Source organism: Boleophthalmus pectinirostris, unplaced genomic scaffold, assembly GCF_026225935.1.
Source record: "Boleophthalmus pectinirostris isolate CB_2022bp ecotype Guang Dong unplaced genomic scaffold, ASM2622593v1 HiC_scaffold_11, whole genome shotgun sequence".
NCBI lineage: Eukaryota > Metazoa > Chordata > Actinopteri > Gobiiformes > Gobiidae > Boleophthalmus > Boleophthalmus pectinirostris.
In genome coordinates, this window is record NW_026570994.1 from 19,484,986 (window position 1) to 19,506,091 (window position 21,106).

Sequence of the window (21,106 nt, forward strand, 5' to 3'; positions counted from 1 at the left end):
TTTCAAGATTTCTGGCCAATAAAAAAAAAAATAATAATAATTGAACAAAAATAAATAAAAATAATTGAACAAATAAAATAAATAATAAATAAAATAAATAATTGAACAAATAAAATCAATAATAAATCATGAACAAATAAAATACATAATAAATAATGAATAAATAAATAATTGAACAAATAAAATAAATAAAAATAATTGAACAAATCCTACATAGATACTGTAAGTCTAATGCTGTACTGTGGGACTTTACAGCAATAACAAGCATTACATCTACATTATGTCAGACTCCTGCATTTTAAAATCCAATTTTTTTATTATATTTGCAAATTGGATATTTATTTAATAACATGCACAAGTTCTATGAATCTGTGTATAACATTTTTAATAATTGACAGTAAAGTAAAATGTATATAATATTAGTAAATGACTGAATAATAAATAGAATGTTACATAACTCCTAAACAATGGCCTCATTTAGTCCACTTTTACCCCCACAACTTTTAAAAAATCCTCTTATGACGAAAATGTCAGAGGGCGGAACCTTTCGTCCGCCTAAAACCCTTGTTCCCCGCGCTCCCGTCACTCTGCATTGACTTCTCCGCCCGGACACATTTGACCGCGACACCCCCTGCAGAATGTGGCTGACGGAGGTTTTGGTTCCGCTGCTCCGGCTTTACCTTTGCGGCATGAAAGTTCTCTGGTACCAGCTCTTCCACAAATCCTTCACGATGCCAGGTGAGTCTGCAACTATTCACCTATTTGTGGTTAAAATTTGAGCCGTATATGTTGAGTTTTTGCTGCGTTTTGTGCTAAAAACAGACGCGATCGATGTTGCAATACGAAACCATCAGCGCCAATCGAACCATTTTCTGGACATTGCAATCGTATTTCCTCATTTCTGCAAAGTAAAATTATACAGAAAAATTGTGTACAGTCTTTTTATTGCATTGACAACTAAAACAATCACTTTAGTAGCGATTTGCACTGTAAACATGCCTAAATTTCATACAAAATACCACAATAACAATACGATAGGGTTAAAAAATCTAAAGCAAAACGTTTTTTTATTTGATATTACGTAATTATTAACATCTAGACTCACAAAATGAATAATTATTTGTCCAATGTCACGTGCTGTTGACATAACCTTATTTAACCTAATGATAAAATGTCCTTTTTTTGTACTAATGAAATTAAAAGCAAATCATAAAGCTGTTAAATTAGGTTATAATAAGGTCTGCTGATATTTTTGGGCCGGTTATGATCATTTTTCTTAAATTCTGTTATTAAAATTCACCCACAGATCCTCTTTTTTAAATCACAAACCTTTAACAGAGCGGTGTAGTTGTGTATCTTTTTGTATTCAAGTGTTAATATAAAGCTTTGTGTGTTTTTTTAGCAGTAAAACTAAATACAAATACTCTAAAAATACACAAAAAGAGCAAATATCGGTCCAATATATCGTCATATCGGTCTATCTGTAATGATATTGACATTGCATTAGTTAAATTGGCTTACTTGAATCTTACTAACTACTAATTTACTAACTTTCTAATATTTATAGTTTAAAATGAAAGATTTTTTATAATGTAACTTTTCTGGTAGAGGGTCCGCCACCTGCTTAACTGCATGGAGATGTTTTTTGTTTTGTTTTGTTTTTTGCCTGGGATGTTCTGCTGTAGGACATTAAATTGTAGTCAAGCTGGGACCACCTAATGTCTCCGCTCAATTTCATTTCTCTGCAGCGACTAGATCAGGAATCAGAATATGCTACGATTTACAAGAACCTCGGAAGTTGTAGAAGAGCTGTGAAGACATGACGTCGAACTCGTCATGCCTGTCTGGGTCCATTTTGTGAAACAGCACAACAGTAAACAAAGCAGTTGAGATCAGGCTTGCCGCAGGGTCTTAAAAGTCTTAAAAAGGTCTTAAATTTCATTAGTCTATTTTCTGTAAACTCAACCGGGCCGCAATGCAATGGAAAAAAGACAACAACATGAAATTACATAACGTGAATGAACGTTTAATTTGGAGTATGCACAAACAATACTTTGGTTTCTGGCACCGGTGGCAATGAATAAAGAATCAGTAGAGTGGAGGAAGACGTTGGATGGATCATGGGGAAGTGTCGGTTTAATCCGCAGTGGCTCTTAGATTTTAGATGTAGCACCGGTAGTTAGTTGGTCATTATTAGAATTGGATCTGGTGTTTTTCGCCCGCATAATGGTAGCGATGTTGGTCTTAATTTTCATTTAAGTGGTCTTAAAAAGGTCTTTAAAAAGTCTTAAATTTGGGGTAGTCAAACCTGGGGATACCCTGAAGATAGATGTAGACGAAGACAGACATTCAGTATTGGCAACGATTCCCGAGATCGAGGATTTAAAGCGAATGTTTGGTGAATTTTATCAAAGGGAAAAGACGTTATTGTCCTTCTTCCTACGATGTTTTGGTGCATTACATACGTCAAGACCAAACAGCAGCGATTGGTTAAATTTTAAAAAATTACCCACCTACTGTCGAGCGAACAAATCCTGATGCTGCGAGGTCAGACGGTTTCCACAAAGTGAAACCGTCTGAATCAGGCTAATTAAATTGACCTCCAAAGGGCAAATGACATGTCAGGTCTGCGGAGAGGCGAGACAACCCAATTGAAAGGTGCTTTTGAGTTGAGAATAAACATCTTTACTTGACTAAACACAAGATCGATGAACTTTTTAAAAAAATATTGCAGGTAAATCTTAATAATCTCCATGGGAACGAGTATGTAGCATACCCTCCTACAGAAAAGTTACATGGTGCATCTTTAAACTAATAAAAACAATGAGTATTTCTATGTAAAGTGCGAGAGTAGAGTTTAACCAATCAATCAAGTAACTAAATTATTAGACAGAGTTGGTACTTGGTCCACAGTGCGTTTTTTTGATGGTGTTTTTGGTTCAGGACTTTCCCCTTTTCAAATCACAGTGAATCTTAAACTAACAAGAGCGATCCTGGAAAGTCCACCGTTTTATTAGTCCTGCGGCGTGACTCATAAAGCATTAAAACGTAATGTGTTGTTAAAGGGAGAAAAAAAAGTATCGAACAATCGGCGCTCTGTTTGGATGAGATTCGTTCTAATCTCTCGAAGAATGTGACCGATTTAGACGTGAATAAGGAGATTTCAGACATACCGTTTGCAATACACTTCACTTTCACAGAAAAAAAAAACAACACTTTGCAATTCTAGACAAACACATCAGAAAGGAAATTAAATGATTAACTTTAGTGATAGTTTAATTAATCTCAGAAAACACTTGACGCCGGACACTGGGACCATAAGGAGATAATAAACTTTGATTTACAACAGTGATAATTTCAACAACTGGACGCAAATGTAGCTGTGCTGTGAAAAGTCTTGTAAATAATTAAATTTTTTTAACAAAAGTAGGTCAGCTGTTTTACTTTGGTGTTTTTTTGTTTTGTTTATTGATATTTATGCTTTTACAAATCCTTTTGAAACATGGAAAGTATAAATAGTCCATACATCGTTTATAATCTTGACTAAATGGTTTGACTAAAGAATTACAGCCCTAATAAATAAATAAATGTAAATTGGACGATTGTAAAGAATGTCACTTAGAATAAAGTTGACACTCGTAAACTACGGGGAGTGTAACGGTACAAAAATCACGGTTTGGTACATATTTTAGTTTTCAGGTCACAGTTCGGTTCGTTTTTGGTACAGAATTGGAACAAAAACATTTCCTTGTTGTTTATTTGTGTGTTTATTAAACCAACTATTTGTTTTAACATTATACAAACGGGAAAATAAAATAAAGCAAAGAGCTGCTTGGTAATACTAATAAGTTAAATTAAATATTCTCAAATATCCAGCAAATGTATGTAATATTATAAGAAATAAATTCCTTCTAAACAGTAAACAATTTTTTTCAAATAGTAAAGTGGAGGACTAACAGTTTTACGATGAAGTATGACTCAATGTTTATATATTTTTGACCAGAAAAACCAACTTGTCCACATTATCTGCAGTAAGTGTAGATCTAGTCCACTGAGATTCATTTGGTCTTCTGATACTTTATGTTATGAGGTTGTGTTTGCAGACCTAGAGTTTAGTTCCTCTGAGGAAGAGCGCGAGTGAGCAGTCGAAACTGTCAGGTATGAAACTAAACTCTAGGTCTGCAAAAAGAACCTAATAACATAAAATAAGTGCAGATCTGTTGGTAGTTGAGGGGGGGGGTGAGATTTCGTGCTGGCGAAAGGCGAAAGTGAGGACCACAGCGCAACGACTGTAGTTTTGCGAGGATTCACATGGTTCGGGGTGAATTGTTGTCGAGGCGGCCGCTCTAACTATAAAGCGCTTTAGAAAACACTGCCCCAATCATGGACGATTTCCCTCATGAATATTAAAGAGCCGATCCTTCCGTGTAGCTGCACATGTAGTGGAGGAATGTAAACACACACAAATTGAGCGAACTCACTCCGAACCGAACATCCTGTACCGAAACAGTTCAGCCCAAATACATGTACCGTTACACTCCTGTTGTAAACCAGTGTTTTTATTCTGAGATGAATCTGTTAGAGTGTTAAAATCTGTGTACCAACATTTATCTCACTGTTCCTGTCAGGTATTCACTAACAGAAGTGGATTTCTAACACAACCAGAATTCAAAACCAAGATCTGAGCCAAAACTCAAACCAAGATCAAGATCGAAACCAGGATTTTAAAAAAAGACTTAAGAACTAGGATTTCAACATAAATCAAGACTCAAGAAAGACCAAAGACCAGACCCGGCCCCAAACCCCATCAGACTATGACCTAAACCAAGACGTAAAAAAAAACTAGTAAGAACTCACCCAAAAAGAAAAAGACCAAGGTCCACACCAAGATCTAAACCAGGGCTTAAAAAATCAAAACCAGGACGAAGCTAACATCAATCAACTAACATAAATCAAGAATCAAGACCAAGGTCCAAACCAGAATCTAAACCAAGACTCAAAAACAGACCTTGCACCTAAACCCAATCATGGAGGGCAAGTCCGGACCCTCTGGCTCTGGGCTGAACCTCGTGGCTCATCCTCGCGCCAAAAGCAAAGTTTGGAAATACTTCGGATTCGACACGGACGCCGACGGATGCATTTTACACTGGAAAAGGATCTACTGCAGAGTTTGCATGACGCAGATCGCGTACTCTGGAAATACGTCAAATCTCGCGTATCATTTAGAGAAAAACCATCCTGTCGAATACGGGGAACTACTTAAAAGCAACACCGACCAAATGCGTGAAGCTTTTGTCACCGCGTATACGAAAATCAAAACTGAGCCGCTAATTCTCCAAGTCGCGCAGCCTTATAACCAAAACATGCAACAAAATCTTTCCAACAATTGCCGACATAACGACTTAAGTTTGGCGATTCTCAACTTTATTTGCGAAGGTTTGTATCCGGTTTCAATCGTGGAAGAACCGACGTTTAAATCGCTAATGACGACCGTCGATTCTAGCTTTAGTTTACCGAGCAAATCCGACTTGGCGCTCAAAATGGTGCCTCAGATGTACTGCCGAATTCGTAATGAAGTTTTCTCCGAGCTTGCGAACATCGTCTACTGCGGGATCTCGACGGATTTGTGGCAAAGTCTGACGCAAAACCGTACGTACATTTCTTTATCGATCCACGCCGTAAACTGCAATACCGGCGGTGGATTTTCGATGGTGAACAAATGCCTCAAAACATTCGAAGTGCAAGAAGACAACACCGCCGAGAATATCACGAGAGAAATGTACGAAACTTTTGTCGAATGGGGTATAACGCACAAAGTCAGCGGCGCGACTACGAACGGTTCAGTGGATATCGTAAAGGCGTGCTCACTTTTAGAGATGTCCGTCGAAATGCCGTGTCTTGGTCATACTTTAAACCGCGCAATGGACGAAGCGTTTCAGCTACCGAGCGTCGATACTTTTCTCGGATGTTGCCGTAAACTAGTAGACCATTTTAAAGAACCGGTTTTGTACACTTTGCGTGAAAAACAACAAATGTACGGGCTACCTTTGGCGACGCTAGTTTCCGATAAAGGCGGGACTTGGTTAGCGACGTTGGCGATGCTGCAGATGCTGAAAGATCAACAAATGGCGATCAACGCGGTGATTATGCACGAGGATAGCGGACATCCGTTCAATTTTACGCGCTCAAACTGGTCGCTTTTGGAAGGACTGATTGACGTACTGCAACCGTTCAAAGTTGTCGCCAATATGTTTACGATGTGCAAATTTCCGACGATCAGCATGGTCAAACCGGTACTACACATGCTACTAAACAACAACCTGAAAACCAAAGACGGAGAGTTGAAGGAAGTCCGTCTTATTAAAGAAGTCGTCGCCAAAGTTTTGACCAATACATACTCGGAAAACTCGCAACAGGAAATCGCGATGTTTCTAAATATCGCCACGTTCCTTGACCCGAGGTACAAAAAGTTGCCGTTTTTGTCGAATAAAGACCGGGCGAAAGTCGAGTCGAACCTGATTGACGAAGCGAAAGTGATTCTCGAGAAGCAAAACGCCTGCCTCGAAGATTTCTCCTTCGAAACGGACGAACCGCCAAACAAAAAGCAAGCGACGTCAACGCATGATAACCCTTTGGCGGCGATTTTTTGCCAATCTGAGTCCGACCAAGGCCAAGAAGAGCTGAATTCTCAAGTTTTGGAAGAAATCGGTAACTACAAATCGCAACGCGTGCTCGGTTTAAACGAAGATCCTTTACTGTGGTGGTCGAGTCACGCGACGCTGTTCCCGACTCTGCCCAAGTTACTGCAGAAGTACTGGTGCGTTCCTGCCACTAGCGCCCCCTGCCATAGACTCTTCAGCTCCTCCGGTACGGTTCTGTGCGGTAAAAGAAATCGCATCAACCCGTCGTTGGTCAATCAGCAAGTTTTCCTCTACGAAAACTCAAGAGGGTACTACGAACCCGAGCCGTGCGAGGAGGATTTGGACGTCTGGGAGGCCAATTCTTCTCTGGGACAACCGCTGTAATAAAAAATAAAATAAATATAAACCAATAAAAACCATGTATGTTCAATCGCATAAACTTTTCGTAATACGGACGCCATTTTGAGGACTTCTGACCATTCAATTGATGGAATATTGTTGTTCTGAGATGTGAATTTGAGATGTTATGGCAACTGTCTCGATTTTTTTATTCGTTCTGAAATCCCTAGATATTGGACATTTCGAAATCTGATGTCGACAAAAAGGTTTTAAAACATCCCTATTTAACAAAGTTTAATTATTTGAGCTTTTAATCAGACGTTTTTACAATTCAAAAATAAAACATGATTTTTTTTTTTTAGTTGGTTAAATTAGAGATGTAACGATATCCAAATCTCTCGGTTCGATATTATCGCGATATGCATCTCACCGTACGATATTTATTGCAATATTTTGGAGATTTAATTGTAGATAGGATGCTTTTTTTGCATTTTAAATACCCTGAGAAGAATTTGGTGTGAATTATTCCCGTCATAATCGCAAGAATTCGGGTAAAAACATATTTCTTCATGTTTGCGCTGAAATGCATCATGGGATATGTAGTTCCCGATGTTTATAAGCTATTGCTACTGTTAAAAAAATGCATTTATGAGATGTTTGATGATACGATATCGCGATATTTCTGTTATTGTTACATCACTATTGTCCATATCTTTATATATAATTATTACGTCGCCATTTTGACTGTATATTCTCAGCCGTTTTAAAACTTTTAACATATTTTATTTTGACTTTTTAAAAGCAAAAACGTGAAAATAATTACCAAGAATGTGCCCCAGTGGATCTTTCTGTTTTACGCACCTTAAAGACTTTTATATTTGAGCTTTGATATCTTTGTTTTTTTGTTCGTGTTTTTTGCAAATCTCATGTTTTTGTTGCCTAGTGACACGTCTGCCAATAACACTACTGTTCTCATAAAGCTGTCGGAAAGACCGTTATGTAATTATTTATATAAGGTATCTGTAAAAACAATCTCCCAAAATGTTTGACTTGAATGTACGAATTTCTTTTCAAAACGTGTAAAGGTGATTTGATTTAGTTATTGTGCATTTGAACGCCGTTTATCTCACCTGTTAATCCTCACCTTCTGTGCTCTGTAAACAAAAATTTGGGAGTAAAGACTGAATGAATGAAACCGTCTTTGCGTGTTTGTTTATTCTGTGCAAGGTTTTCACTTTGTTACGGTTGGCTTCATTCGCACATATTTGAGTAATCCTTTATTATCAGTCCGTCTGCATCTCCAAAGCTCAGAACGCTCTGTTCCGCCTCGTCATGTCCTGTAGTTTTCACTTTAACAGCTCCTTTTACCATTTTAGTTCAGTGGAGATTGGAAATTCTAGGGTCGTATTACATAACATCACAAGGAGGAACACGGTGTTTTCTGTTTTGAAGAAGAACTCGGCATAAATCTGCAGGTCTGTGTGTTGAACGTGTGTGAGTGAAACAAAACACAACTCCAGGTCTGTTTGTGATGAGGAAACGTAATATTTTAAACGCTGATCCTAACAGAAGTGCAGGTCGGTGCCGGTCAGACGTAAACACGGGTGGAGGCTGTAATTGATGGAGAGGATTTGAGCTACAGTCATTTTGGGTCAGGTGTGTGGAAAGAAATAATAAAGAAAGCCAGACTTATGTACTTAACCCAGGGTTCCCGTGGTCATGGAAAAGTCATGAAAATTGAAAATGTCATTTTCCAGGCTTGGAAAAGTCATGGAATTTTGTCTCATTCCTACAACTACAGCGTTCTGTTAAGTTCTCGTTAGACTATTATGATTACCGTATTTTCCGGGTTATTAGACACGCTCGTAAGCCTCTAACCGTATCAAAAAACAACCGCGCGCCGCAATCCAGAGCGCCCCATACACGAATCCACTCAGGTGTCCCAGCACGACTTAAGTAAACTACAAAGCCACAAACACACACGGAGCAGACGGCGACCGCACAGCGAAAAACACCCACAGACGCACTCGTCACTCCACGCCGACGAGGAACGGAACGAAGGAACGAACCGAAAAAGCGAGTGCAATGTGTCGCTTCTAGACACGACTGAACAAAGCCCAGAGTCACTGTGAACATGACAAACAAACAAAACCACTCACCCATCACACTGTTGTGTTTCCTTTAAAGTCTGGTGTGGTTTATTTGTGAAAAAAGTTTGAAAAAAGACCATTTAATGACAGTGCGCCTTATAATCCAGAGCGACTAATAACCTGGAAAATGCGGTATTTCTGAACGTTTGCGCCTTTTGTTTAAAAGAGACGACAATAAATGCACTGACAGGATTTGGAACATTAAAAAACTATAATCCCAAACCATAAAGTGAGTGGAAAGAGTTCACATTTCATATTTAGCCCTAAAAGTCTGATCAATTCTACACATGTAGGTGCCGTAAACTCATGGAAAATTCACTTTAGGTCATTAAAAAGTCATGGAAAATTTTGGAAATTTTGTCAGTGACAAAGAGTGGGAACCCTGTTAACCCGAGTTCATGGAGTTGACTAACATGTCTCCAGTTTTGTAGTTTAGACTCTTTCAGTGCTTCTTGCAGTGATGGGAATATTTTGAAAATGTTTTTAGTTACAGAATTTTGTGTTTTGTAACGTGTTCTGATACATGGTCCAGTCTAGTACTGTACTCTGAATACTTGGAATTGAGTTGCATTTAAACTACAGTATAAAGATGCAACATTAATGCAAATATTAAAAGAAGCTTTATATTTGTTTCTCTGTTTTTGAAGTATTCCTTATCACTGACTGAAGAAAAGTCACACTGTAGAGTTGGGTATCATCAAGGCGTTGTCAATATAAACCACTTCTGAAACACAAACATTTTAATCAGCAAAACACTAAAAATGTCAAATTTGTTGCATAAACGAGTTTCCTTCCTCTAAACAAGCAACAAAACTGTAGCTGTAACAAAATAATTGAGTAAAATATACCAAAAAATACTCTTGGCGATATATCGATACAGCAGCCCACAATATCGATACTGTATCATCACATTAAACAATATGATATATCGATATTTCGTTATTTTTTCACACCCTACACACATGCACTCACCACAGAGTTTTCTTTTTGTTTCACTGATTCGCTGCAGTTTGAAGCCTAAATTACGTGATCAAATATTGTAATTTGAGTTTTAGAAAAGTAACTATACTGTGTAATATGTAAACTGTTTAATCAATTAAAAAATGAACTGTACCAGAATAGAATTACTCAAAATTAGCATTCTGAATACATATTCTCAGTACATTTATTACTTCCAAACACTGTGTTCTTGTGAGGAAATACAAACAAAATATAAACCCTCGAGGTTGGGTCAAATGTAGAGCACAGTGTGGGTCAGATGTGGGTCAGACGGGTTTCATTTTGGGGATAATAAAGTGACGTTTTCTTGGGATTTGACTCGTTCTTGGTGTAAACTCAGAGCCGTGAGCCTGACGCCGTGACTCTCTCTCCAGCCTTACCGTCTCAGAGCGGACGAGTCGCCATCGTCACCGGGGCAACCAGAGGAATGGGCCTGGAGACCGCCCGGCAACTGCACCGCCTCGGCATGCATGTCATCATAGGTACGAACGGGCCAATGAGAGACTTTGATCTGGCCAATCACCAAGCAGAATGGTTTAAAACTAACCAATCACAGAGCAGAATGGTTTTAAACTGACCAATCACACAGCAGAACAATGTAAACTAACCAATCACAGAGCAGAATGGTTTAAAACTGACCAATCACACAGCAGAACGATTTAAAACTGACCAATCACAGAGCAGAATGGTTTTAAACTGACCAATCACAAGGCAGAATGGTTTTAAACTGACCAATCACAGAGAGGAATGGTTTTAAATTTACAAATTACACAGCAGAACGGTTTAAAGTTGACCAGTCATAGAGCACAATGATTTAAACTGACCAATCACAGAGCAGAACGGTTTTAAACTGACCAATCACAGAGAGGAATGGTTTTAAATTTACAAATTACACAGCAGAACGGTTTAAAGTTGACCAGTCATAGAGCACAATGATTTAAACTGACCAATCACAGAGCAGAACGGTTTAAAATGACCAATCAGGGAGAAAGTCCAATTAAAACTAACTAACCAGAAAACAGAAAAAGTTGTGGTATGTTCATGTTACACTTTCAGGGCTCGGTATTCAAATGGTCACAAGTGAAATTTTTGGCAAATTTTCAAAAACTTACAATATAAATTTGTGATTTAAGGTGCAGTATTTAACTTTTTGGAGGTGGCACCTGCATTTCCATGGACATTTAAGTTAAAAGGTATAAAGTATATATGAAGTATATATTTTATACTTTATATGTACCTTCTACCTGTGTGTGGAGATGCAAGACTGTTTTTCAGTGCAATAAACAACCAAAAACTGCTTTTAATTTACTCTCGGTTTCTCATTTTTATTTTATTTTTTTTATTTTTGGCTAATACTTACAGTGGTTTTAAAGAAATTGTAATTTTTTTTAACTTTTAGTTTTTAATATGAAAGTAAATCACAATTGTAGCTCAAACCTTTAAAAATATATTTTATTAGTTTTGCTTCTAGAAATTTCACTTGCACCATTTTCATTCAGAGCCCTCAATTTATATGTATAATTATTGTATTTTTACCTCCTTGCTTTTCATGTTACTCTAATTTTGACTTAGTTTGGTGAGATAGTATCTGGTCAATATTTATCACAGTTTTACATCAGTGAAGTGTAAAAAACTCGAAAACAAATGTACAAATATACAGGAAGTAGCGCAGAGTTGTAAAACAGAATCCCAGTCACCAACACAAACTCCATCCAAAAGAGTTTAAACCTTCATTTAAACTAAATAAAACTGTTATCATTTATTTGTATTTGTCTAATCAGAACTATTATTGAATTTAGACAGATTTTGGTCTTGTTAACGTTACAGTTCGTAGGTAACAGAGTTTTATTGTTGCTGAAATCTGACAGTTGGAAATGAGAGAGAAGAAGGACAAGAGGTCGTGAAGAAACTCAACGCAGAGAATCACAACGGAGGAAAAGGTGAAACTGAAACATACAAGAATTAATTTAAACTCTAATATCTTTATAATTCTCTTGGAAATTTCTCATAAAAATACCAAAGTCAAATCCATAAATGTTTAGTGGTTCGTTTTGTTAAATTAGTATAAAAATATTTCTTATTGTCTGTGTAATAAACAATAATGGTCTTTGGACGCCATCTAGTGGACGAAAAGCAGAACTACAAATGTGATAAATTTGATAAAACTGTTCAGATTTTGGTCAAAATGTAAAAGGGTTTTGTTTAATCGAAGTTATTTTCAAATAAAGTGGTAAAATAATTAAATATTTTTGTTTTTAGCCGAGTTTATTTTCTTGGATCTGACGTCGCTGAAGTCGATTCGACAGTTTGTCCAAAACTTTAAACAGAGACGCCTCCCCCTGCACGTGCTCGTCAACAACGGTAAAGACCAGACCACGTTTAGACCTGGTTTAGTCCTGCTTTAGTCCTGGTTTAGACCTGGTTTAGACCTGGTTTAGTCCTGGTTTAGTCCTGCTTTAGTCCTGCTTTAGTCCTGGTTTTAGTCTTGGTTTAATCCTGCTTTAGATGTGCTTTAGTCCTGGTTTTAGTCTTGGTTTAGACCTGGTTTAGATCTGGTTTAGACCTGGTTTCAGTCTTGGGTTTAGTCCTGGTTTAGTCTTTGTTTATTGGGGGTTGAGACCTGGTTTTATTCTTGTTTTTAATCTGGGTCTCAGTCTTGATTTTAGTCTTGGTTTAAATCCTGGTTTAGTTCTAGGTTTAGTCTATGATTAGGACTATATAAGGACTAAATCAGGACAAATTTCAAACTAGTTTAGCCCTGGTTTTAGTCTTTGTTTTAGTCTTTGTTTAGTCCTGGTTTTGAACTGGTTCTGCTTTTAGACTACACTTTATTTTAAACCAGGATCACACCAGGTCTAGACTAGGACCAAACCAAGACTGAATTTGGACTAAACCTGTATTTAATCTGGACTAAATCTGTACTAGTATAACAGGACTGTACCAGGACTGGACTAAACCAGGACTAAACCAGGACTGAACCAGGACTGAAACCAGGACTGAACCAGGACTAAACCAGGACTAAAACCAGGACTAACCAGGACTAAACCAGGACTAAACCAGGACTAAACCCAGGACTAAACCCAGGACTAAACCAGGACTAAACTAACCAGACTAAAACCAGGACTAAACCAGGACTAAACCAGACTAAACCAGGACTAAACCAGGACTGAAACCAGGACTAAACCAGGACTAGAAAACCAGGACTAAATCCAGGACTAAACCAGACTGAATCAGGACTAAACCAACTAAAGGACTAAACCAGGACTAAACCAGGACTAAACCAGGACTAAAACCAGGACTGAACCAGGACTAAACCAGGACTAAACCAGGACTGAACCAGGACTAAAACCAGGACTAAAACCAGGACTGAAGCAGGACTAAACCAGGACTGAACCTGGACTAAACCAAGACTAAAACCAGGACTAAACCAGGACTAAACCAAGACTAAAACCAGGACTAAACCAGGACTAAACCAGGACTGAACCAGGACTAAACCAGGACTGAACCAGGACTAAACCAGGACTGAACCAGGACTGAACCAGGACTAAACCAGGACTGAACCAGGACTGATCCAGACCCGTTCTCCTCTTGTAGCCGGTACGATGCTGGTCCCTGAGCGTCGGACAGAAGACGGGTTTGAGTTGCACTTTGGTCTGAATTATCTGAGTCACTTCCTGTTGACGAACCTGCTCCTGGACGTCCTGAAGGATTCTGGGAAATCGGGGCGGTGTGCACGAATCGTCAACATGTCGTCGGCGACGCACTACAGCGGAGTCCTCAAGATGGACGACCTCAACCGGAGGTACAAGCACAGTCCACGGTCTGGTCCTGGTCTAAAGGCCCCCGGTTTAGTCCTGGTTTAGTCCTGGTTTAATCCCTGGTTTAGTCCATAGTTTGGTTCTACTTTAGTCCTGTCTTAGTTCTGGTTTAGTTCAGGTTTTCAGTCCTGGTTTGAGCCCTGTTTTGAACCCTAGTCTAGTCCTGTTTCAGTCCTGCTTTAGTCCCTAGTTCAGTCCTGGTTCAGTCCTGGTTTAGTCCTTGTTTAGTCCTTGGTTTAGTCTTGGTTTAGTCCTGATTTAGTCTTGGTTTAGTCCTGGATTAGTCCTCGGTTCAGTCCTTGGTTTAGTCCCTGGTTTAGTCCTTGGTTTAGTCCTGGTTCAGTCCTTGTTTCAGTCCTTGATTTAGTCCTCCTTTAGTCCCTGGTTCAGTCCTGGTTTAGTTTAGTCCTGGTTTAGTCCTTGGTTTAGTCCTTGGTTTAGTCCTGATTTAGTCCTGGTTTAGTCCCTGGTTCAGTCCTGATTTAGTCCTGGATTAGTCCTCGGTTCAGTCCTTGGTTTAGTCCTGATTTAGTCCTGGTTTAGTCCTGGTTCAGTCCTGGTTTCAGCCCTTGTTTCAGTCCTTGTTTTAGTCCTCCTTTAGTCCTTGTTTTAGTCCTCCTTTAGTCCCTGGTTTAATCCTTGGTTTAGTCCTGGTTCAGTCCTTGGTTTAGTCCTCCTTAAGTCCCTGGTTTAGTCCCTGGTTTAGTCCCTGCTTTAGTCCGGTTTTAGTCCTAGTTCAGTCCTCCTGTAGTCCTTGGTTCAATCCTTGTTCAGTCCCTGTTTTAGTCCTCCTTTAGTCTTGGTTTAGTCCTACTTTAGTCCTCCTTTAGTCCCTGTTTGAGTCCTAGTTTTAGTCCTCCTTTAGTCCTTGTTTCGGTCTTCCTTTAATCCTCGTTTGAGTCCTTGTTTGAGTCCTTGTTTTAGTCCTCTTTTAGTCCTTGTTTTAGTCCTCCTTTAGTCCTTGTTTCGGTCCTTGTTTTAGTCCTCCTTTAGTCCTTGTTTCGGTCCTTGTTTTAGTCCTTGTTCCTTGTTTTAGTCCTCCTTTAGTCCTTGTTTCGGTCCTTGTTTTAGTCCTTCTTTAGTCCTTGTTTCGGTCCTCCTTTAGTCCTTGTTTCGTCCTCCTTTAGTCCTTGTTTCAGTCCTCCTTTAGTCCTTGTTTCGGTCCTCCTTTAGTCCTTGTTTCAGTCCTCCTTTAGTCCTTGTTTTAGTCCTCCTTTAGTCCTTGTTTTAGTCCTCCTTTAGTCCTTGTTTGAGTCCTTGTTTTAGTCCTCCTTTAGTCCTTGTTTCGGTCCTCCTTTAGTCCTTGTTTGAGTCCTCCTTTAGTCCTTGTTTTAGTCCTCCTTTAGTCCTTGTTTCGGTCCTCCTTTAGTCCTTGTTTAGTCCTTGTTTTAGTCCTCCTTTAGTCCTTGTTTCGGTCCTCCTTTAGTCCTTGTTTTAGTCCTCCCTTTAGTCCTTGTTTTAGTCCTCCTTTAGTCCTTTTAGTCCTTGTTTTAGTCCTCCTTTAGTCCTTGTTTTAGTCCTTCCTTTTTAGTCCTTGTTTTAGTCCTCCTTTTAGTCCTTGTTTTAGTCCTCCTTTAGTCCTTGTTTCAGTCCTCCTTTAGTCCTTGTTTGAGTCCTTGTTTTAGTCCTCCTTTAGTCCTTGTTTCAGTCCTTGTTTTAGTCCTCTTTAGTCCTTGTTTTAGTCCTCCTTTAGTCCTTGTTTTAGTCCTCCTTTAGTCCTTGTTTGTCCTCCTTTGTTTAGTCCTTTTTAGTCCTTGTTTTAGTCCTCCTTTAGTCCTTGTTTCGGTCCTCCTTTAGTCCTTGTTTGAGTCCTTGTTTTAGTCCTCCTTTAGTCCTTGTTTGAGTCCTTGTTTTAGTCCTCCTTTAGTCCTTGTTTCGGTCCTCCTTTAGTCCTTGTTTTAGTCCTCCTTTAGTCCTTGTTTCGGTCCTCCTTTAGTCCTTTTTTCGGTCCTCCTTTAGTCCTTGTTTTAGTCCTCCTTTAGTCCTTGTTTCGGTCCTCCCTTTAGTCCTTGTTTTAGTCCTCCTTTAGTCCTTGTTTCGGTCCTCCTTTTTAGTCCTTGTTTTAGTCCTCCTTTAGTCCTTGTTTTAGTCCTCCTTTAGTCCTTGTTTAGTCCTCCTTTAGTCCTTGTGTCCTTGTTTAGTCCTCCTTTAGTCCTGGTTTCGGTCCTTGTTTTAGTCCTCCTTTAGTCCCTGTTTGAGTCCTTGTTTTAGTCCTCCTTTAGTCCTGGTTTAGTCCTCCTTTAGTCCCTGTTTGAGTCCTGTTCCGGTCTCTTCCTCAGGTCCTGTTACAGTTCTCATGGAGCGTACGCTCAGTCCAAACTGGCGCTGGTCCTGTTCACGTACGTCCTGCAGGAGCGGCTGGGGTCGGGCGGGGCTCAGGTGTCGGTCAACGTCGTGGACCCGGGGATGGTCGACACGGCGCTTTACAACAACCTCTGGACTTTAGCGCAGATGCTCAAGAAACCAGTGGCCAAACTGATCTTCAGGGTAAAAACTGAGACTACGAGACATGTAGACCTGGTGTAGACCTGGTGTAGACCTGGTGTAGACCTGGTGTAGTCCTAGTTTAGACCTGGAGTAGACCTGGTGTAGACCTGGTGTAGACCTGTCCTGGTGTAGACCTGGTGTAGACCTGGTGTAGTCCTGGTGTAGTCCTGGTGTAGACCTGGTGTAGACCTGGTGTAGACCTGGTGTAGACCTGGTGTAGACCTGGTGTAGTCCTAGTTTAGACCTGGTGTAGACCTGGTGTAGTCCTAGTTTAGACCTGGAGTAGACCTGGTGTAGTCCTGGTGTAGTCCTGGTGTAGTCCTGGTGTAGTCCTGTGTAGACCTGGTGTAGACCTGGTGTAGTCCTGGTGTAGACCTGGTGTAGACCTGGTGTAGTCCTGGTGTAGTCCTAGTTTAGACCTGGTGTAGTCCTGGTGTAGTCCTGGTGTAGACCTAGTTTAGACCTGGTGTAGACCTGGTGTAGTTCTAGTTTAGATCCGGTGTAGTCCTGGTGTAGACCTGGTGTAGACCTGGTGTAGACCTGGTGTAGACCTGGTGTAGACCTGGTGTAGTCCTAGTTTAGACCTGGTGTAGTCCTGGTGTAGTCCTAGTTTAGACCTGGTGTAGTCCTGTGTAGACCTGGTGTAGTCCAAGTTTAGACCTGGTGTAGTCCTGGTGTAGTTCTAGTTTAGATCCGGTGTAGTCCTGGTGTAGACCCGGTGTAGACCTAGTTTAGACCTGGTGTAGACCTGGTGTAGTCCTAGTTTAGACCTGGTGTAGTCCTGGTGTAGTCCTAGTTTAGACCTGGTGTAGTCCTAGTTTAGACCTGGTGTAGACCTGGTGTAGACCTAGTTTAGACCTGGTGTAGTCCTAGTTTAGACCTGGTGTAGACCTGGTGTAGTCCTGGTTTAGACCTGGTGTAGACCTAGTTTAGACCTGGTGTAGTCCTAGTTTAGACCCGGTGTAGTCCTAGTTTAGACCCGGTGTAGTCCTAGTTTAGACCTGTGTAGTCCTAGTTTAGACCCGGTGTAGTCCTAGTTTAGACCTGGTGTAGTCCTAGTTTAGACCTGGTGTAGTCCTGGTGTAGACCTGGTGTAGTCCTGGTGTAGGCCTAGTTTTAGACCTGGTGTGTAGTCCTAGTTTAGACCTGGTGTAGTCCTAGTTTAGACCCGGTGTAGTCCTAGTTTAGACCCGGTGTAGTCCTAGTTTAGACCCGGTGTAGTCCTAGTTTAGACCTGGTGTAGTCCTAGTTTAGACCTGGTGTAGTCCTAGTTTAGACCTGGTGTAGACCTGTGTAGTCCTGGTGTAGACCTGGTGTAGACCTGGTGTAGTCCTCGTTTAGACCTGGTGTAGTCCTAGTTTAGACCCGGTGTAGTCCTAGTTTAGACCCGGTGTAGTCCTAGTTTAGACCCGGTGTAGTCCTAGTTTAGACCCGGTGTAGTCCTAGTTTAGACCTGGTGTAGACCCGGTGTAGTCCTGGTGTAGACCTGGTGTAGACCTGGTGTAGTCCTCGTTTAGACCTGGTGTAGTCCTAGTTTAGACCTGGTGTAGTCCTGGTGTAGTCCTCGTTTAGACCTGGTGTAGTCCTGGTGTAGACCTGGTTTAGACCTGGTGTAGACCTGGTTTAGATTTAGTATAGTCCTGGTTTAGACCTAGATTAGACCTGGTTTCAATCTGGTTTAGACCTGATATAGACCTAGTTTAGACCTTGTGTAGTCCTGGTTTGGACCTAATTTAGATTTAGTATAGTTCTGGTTAAAGCCTAGTTTAGACCTGGTTTAGACCTGGTTTAGACTTAGTTTAGACCTGATTTAGACCTAGTTTAGTACTGGTTTCATACAGATTAAGTCCTGCTTCGGTCCCAGTTTGGTCCTGGTTTAGTCCTTGTAGAGTCCTGATTGAGTCCTGATTGAGTCCTGATTTAGTCCTGGTTTAGTCCTGGTTCAGTTCTGGTTCAGTCCTGGTTTATTTTAATGAAAAATAAAGACACTTGAAATACAGACTCTCACATAAAACTGTCATACCTGCAGACTCCAGCAGAGGGCGCCTCCACCGCCGTATTCGCCGCGGTCTCGTCGCAGATGGAGGGAGTGGGCGGAGTTTATCTTTACAACGGCGAAAAAACGCGATCGTCCGAAATCTCGTACGACTCCGATCTCCAGGTCCGACTGTGGAAGACGAGCTGCCGACTGGTGGGACTCAGTGAAGATACTACAGGAAAAATATGAACGAAAGTACTTTTGATGGTACTACTACAACGTGTGGTACTAAATACTGCAGTACTTTACAGTTTTATACCAAACACCTGAAATTATGACAATCACAACTCTAGAAAACGTCCGAATCATCAGGGTTTTATAAAGAATGTGGAGAAGAATCGTCCGTTTTGTGCCTTTCGACTTTTTCACTGTTGATTTAGTTTTTTAATTATTTTTTATTTTCACTAAATAAGAACAAGAAAAACAATTTGTGCCTAAAGTTAAAGACTTGATGAGTTTTTTATTCAGTGGTTCATTCTGATCTGGTTTAGACCTGGTTTAGTCCTGGTTTGATCCTAGTTTGAGCCTAATTTGATCCTGACTCCAGACCCGATTTAGACCTGGTTTTGTCCAAGTTTAGTCCTTGGTTTAGACCTGGCTACATCCTGGTCTAGTCCTGACTCCAGACCTGGATTAGTCCTGGTTTAGTCCTGGTTTAGACCTGGTTTAGACCTGGTTTAGACCTGGTTTAGTCCTGGTTTAGACCTGGTTTAGTCTTGATTTAGACCTGGTTTAGTCCTGGTTTAAGTCCTGACTCAGACCTGGTTTAGTCCTGACTCGGATTTGGTTTAATCCTGGATTAGACCTGGTTTAGTCCTGGATTAAATCTGGTTTAGTCCTGTTTTAGTCCTGACTCTAGTCCTGGTTTAGACCTGGTTTAGACCTGGTTTAGACCTGGTTTAGTCCTGGTTTAGTCCTGGTTTAGTCCTGACGCTAGTCCTGGTTTAGTCCTGGTTTAGACCTCCTGGTTTAGTCCTGGTTTAGTCCTGGTTTAGACCTGGTTTAGTCCTGGTTTAGTCCTGGTTCCTGGTTTAGACCTGGTTTAGACCTGGTTTAGTCCTGGTTTAGTCCTGGTTTAGTCCTGGTTTAGTCCTGGTTTAGACCTGGTTTAGTCCTGGTTTAGTCCTGACTCTAGTCCTGGTTTAGACCTGGTTTAGACCTGGTTTAGTCCTGGTTTAGTCCTGGTTTAGACCTGGTTTAGACCTGGTTTAGTCCTGGTTTAGTCCTGGTTTAGTCCTGGTTTAGTCCTGGTTTACTTACAGCTCAGATTACACATTTCAGACGCTGGAATGTCACTAAAAAAGGTGCTAAAATAAAATAAAATTTCTGAATTTCAAACATGAATTGTAAAATTTTTTTTTTTTTTTTTTTGTTCAGCCAAAATCCTGTGCCTTGTTTCTTTTAACGACAGTATTAAGATATTTAAGTTTTAATCTCTTTATTTAACTTTTGTACTTTTGTGTTTATCGTCCAAACTCTTTTCAGTCAATTATTTTGTACATTTGTTTTTCCAAATATTTGTTTTTCCAACGAACTGAATCAATGTCACACGACAAGAATGTGAAAGAATCAATGTTTGTTTAAATTTAAGCTTTTATTATAATTTTGAGTTTCACAGCAAGTGTACTTATATATTTTATTTTCAATCTTGAATCCTACTGTTTCTGCGACTACTACTACTACTACTACTACTACTACTACTACTACTAGAACTACTACTACTACTACTACTACTACTACTGAACTACTACTACTACTACTACTACTACTACTACTAGAACTACTACTACTACTACTACTACTACTACTAGAACTACTACTACTACTACTACTACTAGAACTACTACTACTACTACTACTACTACTACTACTACTGAACTACTACTACTACTACTACTACTACTACTACTAGAACTACTACTACTACTACTACTACTACTACTACTACTGAACTACTACTACTACTACTACTAGAACTACTACTACTACTACTACTACTACTACTACTACTACTAGACTACTACTACTACTACTACTAGAACTACTACTACTACTACTACTACTACTACTACTACTAGAACTACTACTACTACTAGAACTACTACTACTACTACTACTACTACTACTACTACTACTACTACTACTACTACTACTACTACTACTAGAACTACTACTACTACTACTACTACTAGAAACTACTACTACTACTACTACTAGAACTACTACTACTACTACTACTACTACTACTACTACTACTAGACTACTACTACTACTACTAGAACTACTACTACTACTACTACTACTACTACTACTACTACTACTACTACTAGAACTACTACTACTAGAACTACTACTACTAGAACTACTACTACTACTACTACTACTACTACTACTACTACTACTACTACTATAGAACTACTACTACTACTACTACTACTACTACTACTACTACTACTACTACTACTACTACTACTACTACTACTACTACTACTACTACTACTACTACTACTACTTCTACTACTACTACTACTACTACTACTGCTACTACTACTACTACTAGAACTGCTACTACTACTACTACTACTACTACTACTACTACTACTACTACTACTACTATAACTTCTACTACTACTA

At 39.7% G+C, this 21,106-nt stretch overlaps 2 protein-coding genes across 2 annotated transcripts; both read left to right on the plus strand.

The window, feature by feature from the left end:
- The first annotated feature begins 612 nt into the window (after window positions 1-612).
- On the plus strand, window positions 613-8,172 carry LOC129412186 (E3 SUMO-protein ligase ZBED1-like). The gene is made up of 2 exons (XM_055165343.1): window positions 613-738; window positions 4,629-8,172. Exon 2 carries the CDS (start codon window positions 5,028-5,030, stop codon window positions 7,023-7,025), a length of 1,998 nt encoding a protein of 665 aa, XP_055021318.1. The 5' UTR covers window positions 613-738; window positions 4,629-5,027; the 3' UTR covers window positions 7,026-8,172.
- On the plus strand, window positions 635-19,374 carry dhrsx (dehydrogenase/reductase (SDR family) X-linked). Its single transcript, XM_020925779.2, has 7 exons — window positions 635-738; window positions 10,504-10,611; window positions 11,998-12,069; window positions 12,389-12,490; window positions 13,724-13,931; window positions 16,227-16,434; window positions 18,464-19,374. Exons 1-7 carry the CDS (start codon window positions 639-641, stop codon window positions 18,659-18,661), a joined length of 996 nt encoding a protein of 331 aa, XP_020781438.1. The 5' UTR covers window positions 635-638; the 3' UTR covers window positions 18,662-19,374.
- Window positions 19,375-21,106: the final 1,732 nt, after the last annotated feature.